Below are 14,205 nucleotides of genomic sequence, written 5' to 3'. Positions count from 1 at the left end.
TGCAGGTCAAGCTCGTTCTCGACCGCTTGAAAGATGCACGCCTATTCGCTAATCCGAAGAAGTGTGAATTTGACAAGTCCGAGGTTGAGTACTTGGGGTATTTGATTGGTGCTGACGGCATCAAGATGAACCCTAAGAAGCTTGCCACGATAGCCGAGTGGCCTGTACCTCGTTCTACTCATGATGTGCAAGTTTTTCTTGGATTTTGTAATTTTTACCGTCGTTTTGTTGATCATTATGCAGATATTGCCCTTCCTCTTCATCGTTTGACTCGGAAAAATGTTTCTTTTCATTGGACCGACGTCGAAAGAAATGCTTTTGAAACTTTGAAACGTTCTTTTACTTCTTACCCTGTTTTACGTCATTTTGATCCTTCCAAACCTGCCACTCTTTCTACCGACGCTTCTGACTTCGCTCTTTCTGGTATTCTTCAACAACCTGACAAAGATGGTCTTCTCCACCCTGTGGCCTTTTATTCTAGAAAATTCTCCCCTGCGGAAATCAATTACGAAGTCCACGACAAAGAACTTCTTGCCATTGTCGACTCGTTCCGAGATATGCGCGCTTGGCTCATGGGTACTACTCATCCAATTTCAGTATTTTGCGACCACAAAAATCTGGAATACTTCATGAATACCCATGTTCTGAATCGTCGCCAAGCCCGCTGGTCAATGTTTCTCTCGGAATTCGATTTTCAACTCGACTGGAAACCAGGTTTACAAAATCCAGCCGATGGACCTTCTCGACGACCCGATTTTGAGCCCAAAAGGGGAGATGACGTCTCTGTCGCCCAGAATAAAACACTTCTCACACCCTACCATCTTCAACGCATTCATTCTTTTTCTTCACCCATTCCTCGTCCTACCCCTACAATTTCAATTTCTGCTACTAGTTCCACAATTACAACCCTTTCTATTGACAATTCCGAACTTTTACAGCGTTTCCAGGCGGCCTATCGAGAGGATACAGAATGGCGCGAAGCACTCGTTCATGGAAACCCGGATTTCTCTGTCAAGGATGATATCATTTTTTATAAAGGTCGTGTCTTTGTTCCACAGTCCTTGCGTGCTGAAATCCTCTACCAGCGCCATGATTGTGTGCTTAGTGGTCATCCCGGTCGCACCCTGACTGCCAGTAATGTCCTTCGTGACTACAATTGGCCTGGAGTCCAGACATATATCCGCCGCTATGTTCAAGCGTGCGACGTATGTAATCGTATCAAGATTCCACGCCACAAGCCTTACGGTCTCTTGAAACCCCTCGACATTCCTACGCGTCCATGGAAGTCTATTTCGATGGATTTCATCGTCAAATTACCCAAATCCCACAATTATGACTCGATTTGGGTTGTTTGCGATCGTCTTACCCGTGCCGCTCATTTCATACCATGCAATGAAACAATTTCCGCCCCTGATCTTGCGTGGTTATTTGTCGATCGCATACTTCGTTATCATGGTCTGCCGGACTCAATCATCTCGGATCGAGGTTCACTGTTTGTCTCAAACTTCTGGAAAGCTCTGATGTCTCGTCTTGACATTAAAACTCGTCATTCCACTGCCTATCATCCCCGTACAGACGGTCTTACTGAACGGACGAATCAGTCACTCGAGACATACCTTCGTGCATACTGCTCCTATCAACAAGATGATTGGGTTGATTACTTACCACTCGCCGAGTTCGTTTTCAACAACACAGTTAATTCTTCGACCAAACAAACACCTTTTTATGCCAACTATGCTTATCATCCCACCTTTTCTCCTCAAATTGCAGAGATTTCTACGGTGCCAGCTGCTGAAGACTTAGCCAAACGTCTCGACGTTATTCATCAAGAACTCAAGGCCGAACTTCAGTTTGCTCAGGAACGTCAGAAGGAAACTTTTGATCGTAAAGTTCTCCCTTCGCCAAAGTACGCCCCTGATCAGCTCGTTTGGCTCCTTCGTCGTAACATCCGTACCACGCGCCCTTCGTTGAAGCTCGATCACCGTCGCCTGGGACCGTATCCCGTTATTCGAGAAATAGGAAATGATTCTTATCTTTTAAAACTTCCGCCCTATCTTTCGCGTTTACATCCCGTTTTTCATACTTCGCTTCTTGAACCTTACTCTGACCCTTCTGAATTCCACCCCCATGCTTCGCCTGACCCTTTTGTTCTCGCGGATGACCCCGCATTATCTATTTCTTCCTTCCTTGATTGTCGTAAAGTAGGTCATCGTTACGAGTATCTCGTGCGATGGCAAAATTCTTCTGACTCCGAAGATTCTTGGATTCCACTTTCTGATATTCCTACATCTTATAACGAACTTTTAACTCGATTCCACCGTCGGCATCCTCGTGCACCACACCCTCATACTTTCGATTTCGACCGTAACCTCCACAACATGGACAATCCGACGGTACCCGAGGAAAACAATTCAAACCCTTCCATTCCTTCTGATTCTATTTCACACATCCGTCCGACTACCCCTCCTCCTGTTCGTAACAACCTCCGTAGTTCTTATGTACCCCCTCCTTTTACCACCCTTCGTTCTGGTCGTATATCTCGTCCTCGACCTTCCCCAGATGCCGCATAAAAGGGGAGATGATGTCACGGTTTAGACCGTGACCCTAGTCCGTGCACAGGTCCAAGCACCGTCTAGTATTTAGTTCGTAGATTACGCACCTTTGTTCCTTGTCGAATCAACACGTTTTCCCTGTTGTCTTCGAATCCTGTCCTTGCCCGTGACAAGGAAGAGTTGAATGGCCCGCTCGGGCCGAATTGGGAATAATCTCTCACGGATATGAAAGCAGCATCATGGCCGAACGAGGAAAGCCTTGTGCTTACCTTGATACTCAATTGTTGTCATATACTCGTTGCCTCTCCTGTCACTTCCTCATTTCGCTTCGTACTCCTCCCGCAACTTGCTTTTATGGATAGAACAGATCTCGAGACGTACCAGGTTCAGCTATCTCAGGTTGAAGTAGCTCTCTCCGCCGACCCAACCAACACCGAACTTGCTTCTTTGCGCGATGAATTGAAGGAATTGATAGAGCTCTCGCAGGCTGCTATTGCTCAAGCGGAAGCAGCTGCGTCGTCTTCTAAATCGGAAAGCCGGAAGGCTACGTCTACGCCGACGCATGTATGGTCAGCCGGGGACGATTGTCTTGCAAAGTACTCGGGCGACGGTGCTTGGTACCCCGCCCGGATTACGTCTGTCGGTGGGGCGACCGAAAACCGCGTCTACAGCATCGTATTCAAAGGGTACAACTCAACCGAACTCGTGAAGGCTAACGAAATCAAGCCTCTACCACCAAATTATGCAAATACCACTGCGCCATCGGCGAACAAGCGTAAGCTGTCCAAGGCAGAGGAGGAGGAAAGAGAGCGGAAGAAAAAGAAAAACGAGAAAAAACTGGAGAACAAAGCTGCCAAAGCCAAAGAGCAGATGGCCAAACAGGCAACATGGCAAAAGTTTGCGAAGAAGTCAGAGAAGAAGGGTGTGCACCTCCCAGGTGTGGCAGGGACGAGCATCTTCAAGACACCGGACAACCCTCTCGGAAAAGGTGTGCATCTTTTACTCGAAAGTATCTGTTCAGGCTAACATGTAAATCCAGTCGGTGTCACCGGGAGCGGAAAGGGTATGACAGAGGTGGCTGGGAAGACTAAACACAAGTTCGAGGCTCGGGACGACGACGGTCAATAGATATGTAAGTTTTTTTTGTTCGCCATATATGTTTACGACTAACTAGTCCTATCAACCTTAGGTGTAAAATTTCGGATTATCATTACATTGTTTTATTATAATAACCAAACCCTCTTCAATCTCAGGCAGAAACCGTCCTCGTTGACCACATGCACCATTGATGATTTGTCGTGGGGTGGCGATAGAATGAGTACCATTTAATTTGATGATCTCCGCGGTCTATCTTATCTCTAATTTCTATGCCTCTGACGTTTGCTCATGTCATAAAGATCTTCAAGACAGCTTTGCTTTCGACGTCATTCGCCTTGTGGGCTGATCGCACATTGAACTCGGAGAAGTTTTTAACTTGCGAGTAGTACGATTATTACATTGTATATCAATATACTAAAGTAGAGTATAAGGGAATAAATATAACAAGATGTTTCGGCAGCCAAAATGGAAAACCAGAAACTAGACTGTAATGAATGCTCTAGGACTCTGAAGTCAACTTTGCATAAATTTTTTGAAGATCATCGTTCTTAAAATGTACATCGTCAGTCTAACTGCACTGATATCCTGTCGGAAAGCCTCTTACCGCTCGTTCGAGCTCTAACAGTTTCAGCTTCCACATAGAAGCGTCATACTGAAGTCCGGCAACCATAGACTGAGCAAGATCATTAACGTGTGACCGGAGTGGTATACTCGGAAACTTACTTTGGCAGTTTTGGAATTGAGGCCAATGAAAGGGTCGAGGTCCTCAAAACGAACGGGCCAAAATCCTATTCTGAAGGCGAGAATGAACATATCAGTCGTCATTTAAGCTCGCGTAGAATCGGGGGGGTACAATATTTACGCAAGAAGGCTCTCATGGAGGCGGTCAACGTGGGCTTCCAAGCTGGAGATGTAGATCGCGCGTCTCTGAGGGGCGCCGAGGGTTGATCTACGAAGAAAGAAAAAGAGACAGAGAAATTGAGTAAGACTAGGTTTGTTTATACATTATTATTGAACATACAGCTCATATGGAGTGAATATTGATTTTTCCAGAGCATGATTCCAAATCTTCCGGCGCTTGACTTCAACTTCCTTCTTGGCGAAAATGCGCGCGTATGGATGAGCGATCTGAATTTTCTTCACCGCGGCAGATTTGTCCATGGGACGCGAATGGGATCTTGAACTCGAGCGTATAGTAGAATTATCTAGCGCCGCGAGGGGGAATGTGCTGTATGGGCTTGTATATGGCGGCGGCGGCGAAAGCGCTTGGCGTCGCAAAGTGGCGCAATGATCAGTGGGTTGATCGGACGCGTTAAAAATAATCGAGACCGGCGCCTCTTGAGAGTATACGTTTGAAGACGAGTACTCTACGGGCGATGGAGCAGGTGAATTGTTCTCAGAGTCTGATGTGAACTGGGAGGAGGTGGGAGAGGCAGACTGGGGGTACTGGATACAGGGGAGCATGATAGGTGGGTAGGGGCTGCTGTACTGAGACTGCTGCAGAGCGAGTTGTTGGGCCATCTGGTAGGAAAAAATGGGAAACGAGCTGGGTGTAAAGGACAGACTTTATATTTGCCTGGAGGACCCGGCGACTTGGAAAGAAGCGAAGAGAGTAGAAAAATGGGACTGCTATAGTTGAACTGCAAGATCTGGGTGGAGAGAAAGACGTTTGTACGTAGTCCTGTCATCCCACTCGATCCGCGCTTGCAGATTCAGTTTGGATCTCGTAACTCTGCCCTTGATCTGGGATCTCGCGTTCAAATTTTTAAGATAACAGAAACCAAAGTACAATTGTGTGTCCGACACAGACATAAAAATCTTTCTCGATCCTGCGCCTGGTGTTGGACGGCGGGCGAACAAGGATTTGCTCGCAACACATGATTCAAAAGCAGATCTTGGCCGCACCCGCTCCTGCAGTGCCGAGCTGCCAAAACCGGTCTACAGGCACAGACTGTCCACCATTATCTGTCTGCAAATAAAAGGTGAGAGGGGCCCACAGATCTCAGTCGCCCTTCTCCACCTCCTTCTTGCGCTCAAATCGTGGGATGTCTGCGTTTTATGGTCAAATGAGTTCAAATGCAAGCGCGGATGAAGCTGGCGTACATGTCCAACTCCAGTCTTCTTTTCCTTTTGCAGTCCTCTATCCAGATCGACACCAGCTCCCGCCTCCCGCTTTTTCTTTTATATCTCCAGACACAACGGTGCACAATATACCGCCGCTTGTTCCTATGGACCAGCTATCTTTGCATTACAGTTATCTTAGCTTGCAAGAGCCTCAGCCAGCCCTCATTCCAGGCGCTGAATCTCGCAACTTCTCCAATGTAAGTATCGATATCCACATTATCAGTCTGTAAAATCAACCAATCGGTTTTTAGGTAGCGGAAACCGTAGACAACACTCCTGCCGAGTTTCCGATTCATGCACCCATGCCGTCGCCTGCGCACGGTGCTGCATTTATGCAGCCTGACTACTTCTACCAACTCGAAAACGCAGGCCCTGCACTCCCAGAGGTGTTTTACACTGCCCAAGGTCACTTGACCGACGCACAGAGCAGCTCCTCCTCTTCCTCGCCAGAAAGTCTTTCTTGCTCTGAGGGTTACCAATTTTATTGTACAGATGGGTTCCCCGGTGTACCTAGTTCCCAATCATTCCCCCTCTTTCACGAAACTGGAAATTCCTTGTCCTCCCACGAGACCTTCCTCACGCCCAGTGAGCTGAGGCTTGCCGAGCTGGAAGCCAAAGCTCAGGCTCAGTACCAGCTTACAGACAACAGCTTGAGCGAAGGACGCGTCGAATCGGCAAGTAAGGCGCGTAGGCGCGCGATGGCAAAGAGCATTGGGTTTACGCCCACAGATCCGTGAGGGCACCTCTTTCTCTCTGTAAATAAATACATCTCGCTGACGGCTACTATTTCAGTGACATTATCTCGTCGCATGAAAAGAAACGACACTATCTCGAGTGCCTTGAGCAGTATGTCATGTATCTACACGAGCAGTTTGCACTTGTTGGGGTTACTCCCGATCGTTTGGAACGTGTTGCTCCCTACAAGGGCTTGAGCAGCAAGTCTATCAGGGTACGTGGTGTAAAGCTGCTTCAGCAGATGATGCACTTTTGATCAACCAGGTCCATAGACGCTTCTCGTGCACATGGAAAATACGACTCGCAAGCTCAACCTCCGTACGCAAGCCGAAGAGCAAAAGGTAAGTACAGGATCGACGTTTTTCGATGCATGGGAAGAAAGTTTACAAACTGGCACGCAGTATTACAATCTAAGCAAGGAAATATTGCAGCGTGAGGGAGGCAGTCTGTAGATACCATGTATATTTCGACCCTAAAATGTCGCAAGGTGTGGGTAGAGAAATAATCAAGTTTTGACTGGCTTTGCCCCAAGTAAGAAAGCTGGCAGATCTGATACAGGAGGGCATAAACGCAAATAGCAAGGACGTCCCCACAGTTGGATATACATGTTCCGCAAGCCGTCGCGAAGTGATAAATTACCGTTGACGCGCGACTATAAATAGACGATCATGTCGCTGGAAGAGGAAGTGAGGGTTCCAAATTGAGAAGCCGCCCTGACGCTTATTGAAATATCTGGCCAGCGGGTCACCCAGAACAGTATCGTGTGTAAGTCAAGGTCCAGTTGTGGGTGCATCGTGAGTTCGCGGAGCTCAATCTGAGTTTGAATCTCTTTCGTGCCGACAACTGGGAAGCACATGCCTCATCTTCTTTCCCCGCTGATTTACTCTGCAATCCTGTGACCATTCTTCTCTCTCAAAGTCCCCGCCCCATCCTTACTGGTTATCCTCAAATGTGTCCCCGTTTGATCGCCATTGGCTTGCCACTCTCGTCCAAAGGGAACGCCTCACTGCTACAATAAGTATTGTGAACGGCAGTCAGGGGCTTCTCTCCTCATGCCATAAGGGGCTGCTGGTCTCAACATAGTCTATACCAAGGTTTCCCATCGCGTTACGCACCGCCGAGCCCCGAGCTTGATCATCCAAATTTGCATCCACCCAAAACCCAGTTGGTCAACCGTAGTTTTACTGACAAATTTTAGAAAACCAGGCGCCGTGCATCATAGTTGAATCCGAGTCTCGAATAAGCGCGCGAAAAAAATTAGCTATGTATGATAGCTACGCAAGAAGCCCCAAACAGTCTCCAACAATCTTTCAGGATACTACTTGGGACGTCTGAGCTTTCGGAAGGACTTGCCCATTCGTCCTCTGTCCTGCTCCGTGATTCTCTGGGTGATTTGTCAAGCTATAACAACCTCCCGTTCGATTCAGACCCATCTCCATACAGAAACCCTTGAATTTATCTGAGCAGCAGGCGTCACTTGCCAACTCGGCCATTCTTACCAATAGTACTAAGAGGTCGCGCCATGTTCCCGGATGGATTCTTTCATACCATGTTGAATATTTTAGACTGAATGTATCACTGTCTACTTTCAGACGATTTCATCGTGCGTACTTTATTCTGCATTTATTGGTTTGGGGTTTTTTTACCATAAATCTGAGAAGTCGTTACTCTGGTTTTCATTTAAGGAATACCATCGCAAGTGACGCCAGAGCTCGAGAACACGGCTAGAAATCATTGCCAACCTTTCCAAGTCCGCCTTTCCGGGGGACAAAGGGTCTTCTGCAAACCTTAATACCTTTGTAGAATAACTCAATGTCGAACTCGTACCCACATTTCCCGTCGCTGCCTCGGAGCTTGGAGCACCCCATCTTGGTTTGTACCCTTTGCGGTCTCTTCCTCGGAGTAGAGACAATGAATTGAACCACTGACGATTTGCAGTCATTGGTGTGTTGGGATCGGCCTACAGTCTGTAATAATGTCAATTTATATGTCAAGAAAACACGTAAAATAATTGGCGAGGCGATACACGTTCTATCTTTTAGTCTTTGTCTTTTTTCGCTATTTGTCTTTCGTATATATTTTCGACGTCATAAATATCCTAGGGGCCAAGTTCCCGGCCACACTGGTCCATACCCAGCGGCATATTCGCCAACGGGTTCCCCGAAACCTTAAAATATACCACGGCCTCTTATACGACGACACACATTGGGTGATCTAAAAGAAAGATGTCCGTTGAATAGAGTGATCAATTGATATTTGGATGGCTGCATGTGTGCCCACAGAAACATAGGCTCTTCGAATGTGTCACGATACGACAACCTCCCGAACAGACTGCATCCCCAGAACTTGTGATGGCGATCCTCGCCATGAACCCTCAACTTGAGGGTCCAACTACATGTTTTCTCCCAAGGCCATACACCTGGGGCAACCCGGTGTGTAAAAACGCGTTTGCAAAAATGAGATCCCACTTCCGGTGTATTTTCGGATTCGATGGCGCTCTCCAGCGCTTATTGTGCGTGAACTGCTGTTGGGGAAGTGAAATCAGTGTTCCTGCATTCATAAGTGAAGATACATAATGTAATTACAGAAAGAATGTGGTACACTACTGAAGGTTGGATATACTATGTCCTTTCGACTAAATAAAAAACAAGGTTCAAGATCTTTAGACATCAGTGGTCGGTGGTGGAGGGGCTGTAAAACGCCGAAGAGAAAATTTAGACGCGTTCGAGTAACAAGAATCAATATCAACTTACGACAACAAGCGTTCTCTGCCGGGTCGCAAAATTGGTCAGGTGGACATAAGATAAGACAGTTGGTTTCCCCGTTTGTCTGATCAGAATAACGATGTTAGAGAAGGCCTTTGTAAGAAAAAAAAATGGACAAGTTACCTTGAGATGCTCGTCCGGGATTGTTGTATTGGGATGATAGTATTCGGGTTGTATAGTACAAGAGTGTATTCCAAGATGATGAAGGACTTTTCTGATCTTTGCGGCGACAGGCATGAAATCGTGATTTCGTGAAGCGAGAACATGAACAGAAGCAACTAGCTTGCTTTCAGACAGTTGCCAAACATGCAATTCATGGAGAGACAGAACGCCGTCGACGTTCAGAATGGAATTTTTAACTTCTTCCAGGGAAACTGTAGGTGGAACTCCTTGCAGCAAGATAAACGATGTGCTCCGAACTGTTTTGTTTGTTCATGTTCACAGAAGAGAGATAGAAAAGTCAGAAAGAAAGAAAAAACTAAAATTGATAGGTAATATGAAGTCATACCTAGTGGAAGAGCACTGGAGAAGATAATCACGGTGATCACCAGACTGATGACGGGATCGCAGTAATATTTGTACGACCAGGTGGAGAGCCAAATGATAAGGCCCGTTGAAATGACCCCGACGTTCCCCAATGCATCCCCGATGACGTGCAGTACCAAAGCTCGCATGTTCATTGATCCATGAGAATGTCCATGGGTATGAGGTCCACCATGGCCGTGTTCTTCCGGGGAATGTTCGTGTGGATCGTGCAGAAGTGGGGTTCCCTCGCTTGAAAACTCTACCGGAGAGCCCATCGTGGCTCCTGGGGTAACGGGGGTGGCCTGGGGAACAATGGGAGATGTTACCACAGAAGAGTCGAAAGACAGGCGATGGGTATAACTGCCGCTATGGCGGGGTGGTGAGGGTGATCGGGCCGACGCGATTTCATTGGCAGTTTGCATAAGAGACGCGCGAGTCGCGGCAGGATGACCATAAAGAGAAGAGAAGGAATCCGATGGGGAATGGACATGACTGTGGCTAGGGCGCGAGCGGGAAGTCGAGCGACCGCGTACGGGGATTGGTTGTTTTTTTGTAGGGGTGGTGTCGCCTCTAATAGTGTTCTCCACGCTGTGGACACTGGCAGCACTGGAAGAGGTTTCGGACCTTGCAGGGGAGTGTGTATGTGCATGCGAGTGACTATGACCGTGTTCTATAGATAGCCATGATGGATATATGACATATTCAATATCTGAATCTCCAACCAAGCTTACCATGGAACAGGAACAATCCAACGATATTCGATGCCAATCCCAATGAACCTACAATGACGACAAGCTTTGGATTGGAGATATCTGCCACATGGGTCAGGGTATGATGACAACCCGGATCAAAGGAGGCCTGCGCACCGGGTACAGAGAAAAATCTTTCGATAGCCTCTAATGAAATGGTAAAGCAGAGGGCCAGGAGGAAAACACCATTGATGAGTGCCGCGAGGATTTCAGCTCTGTGCCAACCGTACGAATAACGAGAATCGGGCGAGTTTCCGTTAGTTAGCTATTGGATATGAATGTAAACAAGAGAGAGAACGGATAAAGGGGGTTTCAAGGACCTTGATGGCATAGAGAGCAACGAGCAAGCTCATAACATCACTGTGCAAGATAAATGGATTAGGATGCAGAACGATAATGAGCGAGGAGAGACACGCACTTGAGCATATGAAAGCTGTCTGCTACGAGAGCAAGGGAGCCAACGGCGTAACCTGGATAATAGAATAAACTGTGCGGAATGCGTGGAATAGGCGTGGCCTAGAAAACATACCAACAACGAGTTCGACAAGAAAGAAACAGACATCTATTATGAGCAGGAGTATAATCCTGGCCGAACGCGACAAGGGCATGGTGGTGGAGAGAGGAAAAGCAGACTCGGCCTGAAGAATTGCCACACTGCTCTGGAGCATAGCGATGCCACATGATTATTAAGCGGCCCATGTTATCTGCCAGAACCCATACGATTGCCACTTTTTGCGCCATACGAATACATATGCGACCATGCATTAGCAACAATAACGATGCCCAGTCGACAGCTATCACCAGCGCTAAGAAATATATTATCCATAGCAGCCAGCTTGTTTTGTAGCCGGAATACAAGTCCATCTCTTTTGTTTGTCTCTGTTGTCCAATCCCATCTCTTTTTTGGTCGCTGCCAAAGACGAGCGCAGAGTCCTCCACATTATCCACAAAAATGGCTGCAACATCTATGGCGGCAGCGCTCGCTGCCTCGCTCCCCGCTCCCTCCGCCGTCTCAGCAGCCCCAGCGCCTACCTATGAGGCCATTCCTGCGTCCATGGCCAAGGTCATCGACATCGAGGCAGACATCCCTCTCACCTGCGTCCAGCTCGACGGACTGGTATGTTTTCTTTGTCTTTTCCTGTTGCCAAGCTCTCAATCGCTCCCGCAGGTCGTAACCAAAATCATTAAACATGCACGCGAAGCTGTTGGTGCTACGGCCCATGGTTTATTGTTAGGCCTCGATCTCGATGGTATTCTCGAGGTCTCCAACTCGTTCCCATTACCCCACCATGCCGGAGAAGAGGATGAAAAGTCTGCAAAAGCTAGTGGTCTGTCTGCAGCTCATTCATATCCAGAGCATTAGTCTCAACAATGAAAACATACAGCCCGTCATCAGGCATCTATGCTACGCTCTCTCAAGGAGGTCCAAGCTGATGACAGTGTGATTGGTTTCTATCAAGCAACCACACTCGGTGCATTCTTCAACCAGACATTGGTGGACACCCAGGCGATTCATCAAGAAAAACTTCGCCACGGAGGCATTGTTATCGTCCATGGTTAGCACGTTCAAAGGTCAAGTGGGGATATGACTGTAATATTTTTGCAGATCTTTCACAAACCGCAAGAGGAAACGCCTCATTCCGAGCCTACCGGTTGACGGCAGCCTTTTTGGATGCGTACAAAAAATCAAACTTTAGCACATCAAGGTGAGGACAATCCCGTATAGACACATGTGGGCACCGCAGCTTATTAATGGGGTGCTGAACCAGTTTGATGAGCCATCGCCTAACGTTTTCATCGATACTTGAAGAAGTGCCTCTCAAAATCCGAACGAACCCTCTACTGAGTGCATTCCTCGGAACGCTGACGGAGACCAGGGCAGGAGCCCTTCCAAGCGCCGCTGGAGGGAGCACAACAGGGTCGGCATTGGAACCGACATTCTCGGTACTTGATCTCGGAACAGGAGGAGTGACACGGAACCTGGAGCAAATCGTGGAAGCAGTAGACAACTATCGAACAGAGGAAGGCAATCTGTCGTATCTGAGCCGCCAAATTGCACGAGAACGCGCCAAGGCGGAGAACTATGTTGCGAAACGCAAAGAAGAGAACCAGGCCCGGGTCGCGCAAGGCCTGGCGCCGCTGCCTGAGGAGGATGTATCACGACTGTTCAAGATTCCGGCAGAACCGAGCCGCCTTGAGAGCCTGCTGCTGCTGGGACAAATTGACGCGTATGGAAAGAGCCTTGCAGGAAGTGCGAGCACGGGGCTGGTAAAGATGTACGCAACACACGCCGGTTCAGAGATATGATTGCCTGTAAACCGATAGATAGATATTGAGCATAATAAATGTGAATGAAGGCATGTTGGACACATGGATATAAGCAGGGGAGGAACCAAACAAGGACCAACAACGGAGATGCGTCAAAAATTAATCGAGTCTCCTTCTTTCTATAAGACCTTGCTGTTCGCTCCTTGTCCCTCACTGTCCTTAGCATGTCTTCAAAGAACGTCCTCGTCGTCCTCCTCTCCCTCTTTGTCGCCGCCAACGCCCTCGCCACCCCCCATGCCGTCCGCCATTCAGCCCACCACCGCGCACTCGCAGCCCGCGTCGCAGTCCCAGAGCCCCTAGACGTCCCCGCTCTTCCTCTCCAGAAGCGTCAGAACAACAGGCGGTGCAAGCAGCGTCCCTCGTCTTCCGCAGCCCATGCTTCCACGTCCCCCCTCGTCGTCCAGGTACCCTCCTCCTCCGTCGCCCCTCCTCCCGTGACAACCAAGGCCGCGCCGACCACAACTCCCACCCCGAAGAAGGAATCCACCACTCCCCCTCCCGTCCAGGTCCCGTCAACCTCCAAGGCCCCACCCCCAGCAAAGACCACCAAAGCCCCTGCCCCTGTCACTGGCAACCTCCCAAGTTTCCTGGTAGGCACTCAAACTGGGCAAGGAACTTTCTATTCCAGTGCGTGTTTCTCTCTCTCTATGCGGCCCACCGTTGAACACCCGTTTCTTAGCCGGTCTGGGCGCGTGTGGTATCACGAACAAGGATACCGACCATATCGCCGCAGTCTCCCATTTGCTTTTCGACAGTTTCCCGTACGTTGCTTTTTTGCGGTCATGTTGCACCGCGTTTCCGACGAAAATCCTCAACTCTAACCGCAATCATTGATCAGTGGTTACAATGGTGTGAACCCCAATAACAACCCCATGTGCGGTCGCACGGTCACAGCTACCTGTATGTTCTCACCCTGTTCCTTTGTTCATTCGTATTAATAGCCGCCTTGATCCAGATCAAGGAAAGAGCGTCGTCGTCACTCTCACAGACAGATGCACAGGCTGCGCCATCACCGATCTTGACTTTTCGCCCTCTGCGTTCAACCAACTCGCAGACTTTGCTGTCGGTCGCATTTCCGGCATGACCTGGGTGTGGAACGACTAGACGCACGTTCTTTTTTGAACATTCGATTCATTTCAAGTGGGGCCATCGGCCTCTCCATTCTTTTTAACTGTCCTTCTTTATTCCCACTTGCCGATGCGCGCGACGCCCGCGGCGTTTCTTTTCCTTTCCGTTTCCATTTGCAAGCCAATCTCGACTCGGAAAAGGCTGGATTAGAAGCTTGTATGCTATGCATCCATTGCTGCCCTCATATTTGCTTTCCTCTTT

General features: G+C 48.4%; 5 protein-coding genes across 5 annotated transcripts; 4 read left to right on the top strand and 1 right to left on the bottom strand.

The window, feature by feature from the left end:
• Positions 1-2,906: 2,906 nt before the first annotated feature.
• On the top strand, positions 2,907-3,680 carry JR316_0000931 (Survival of motor neuron-related-splicing factor 30; the record flags this gene model as incomplete). The annotated part of the gene is made up of 2 exons (XM_047886745.1): positions 2,907-3,540; positions 3,592-3,680. 2 exons carry the CDS (start codon positions 2,907-2,909, stop codon positions 3,678-3,680), a joined length of 723 nt encoding a protein of 240 aa, XP_047754491.1.
• Positions 3,681-5,695: 2,015 nt separating this feature from the next.
• Positions 5,696-6,961, top strand: JR316_0000930 (uncharacterized protein; the record flags this gene model as incomplete). Its single annotated transcript, XM_047886744.1, has 6 exons — positions 5,696-5,971; positions 6,026-6,179; positions 6,267-6,507; positions 6,567-6,723; positions 6,782-6,850; positions 6,911-6,961. The coding sequence occupies 6 exons, from the start codon at positions 5,696-5,698 to the stop codon at positions 6,959-6,961; spliced, it is 948 nt and encodes a 315-aa protein (XP_047754490.1).
• Positions 6,962-9,171: 2,210 nt separating this feature from the next.
• JR316_0000929 (Zinc/cadmium resistance protein) lies at positions 9,172-11,156 on the bottom strand (the record flags this gene model as incomplete). The annotated part of the gene is made up of 9 exons (XM_047886743.1): positions 9,172-9,200; positions 9,263-9,338; positions 9,398-9,693; positions 9,783-10,469; positions 10,531-10,611; positions 10,666-10,813; positions 10,869-10,908; positions 10,967-11,018; positions 11,078-11,156. The coding sequence occupies 9 exons, from the start codon at positions 11,154-11,156 to the stop codon at positions 9,172-9,174; spliced, it is 1,488 nt and encodes a 495-aa protein (XP_047754489.1).
• A 344-nt stretch (positions 11,157-11,500) lies between these two features.
• JR316_0000928 (Eukaryotic translation initiation factor 3 subunit H) lies at positions 11,501-12,855 on the top strand (the record flags this gene model as incomplete). Its single annotated transcript, XM_047886742.1, has 5 exons — positions 11,501-11,665; positions 11,717-11,876; positions 11,934-12,104; positions 12,155-12,254; positions 12,318-12,855. The coding sequence occupies 5 exons, from the start codon at positions 11,501-11,503 to the stop codon at positions 12,853-12,855; spliced, it is 1,134 nt and encodes a 377-aa protein (XP_047754488.1).
• Positions 12,856-13,040: 185 nt separating this feature from the next.
• JR316_0000927 (Allergen Asp f 7) lies at positions 13,041-13,980 on the top strand (the record flags this gene model as incomplete). The annotated part of the gene is made up of 3 exons (XM_047886741.1): positions 13,041-13,503; positions 13,556-13,637; positions 13,818-13,980. 3 exons carry the CDS (start codon positions 13,041-13,043, stop codon positions 13,978-13,980), a joined length of 708 nt encoding a protein of 235 aa, XP_047754487.1.
• Between the last annotated feature and the right edge of the window lie 225 nt (positions 13,981-14,205).

This window comes from Psilocybe cubensis, chromosome 1 (genome assembly GCF_017499595.1).
Source record: "Psilocybe cubensis strain MGC-MH-2018 chromosome 1, whole genome shotgun sequence".
Classification (NCBI taxonomy): Eukaryota; Fungi; Basidiomycota; class Agaricomycetes; order Agaricales; family Agrocybaceae; genus Psilocybe; species Psilocybe cubensis.
Note: the sequence above shows the minus strand (reverse complement) of the source record. Positions and strands in the feature narration are given on the sequence as shown.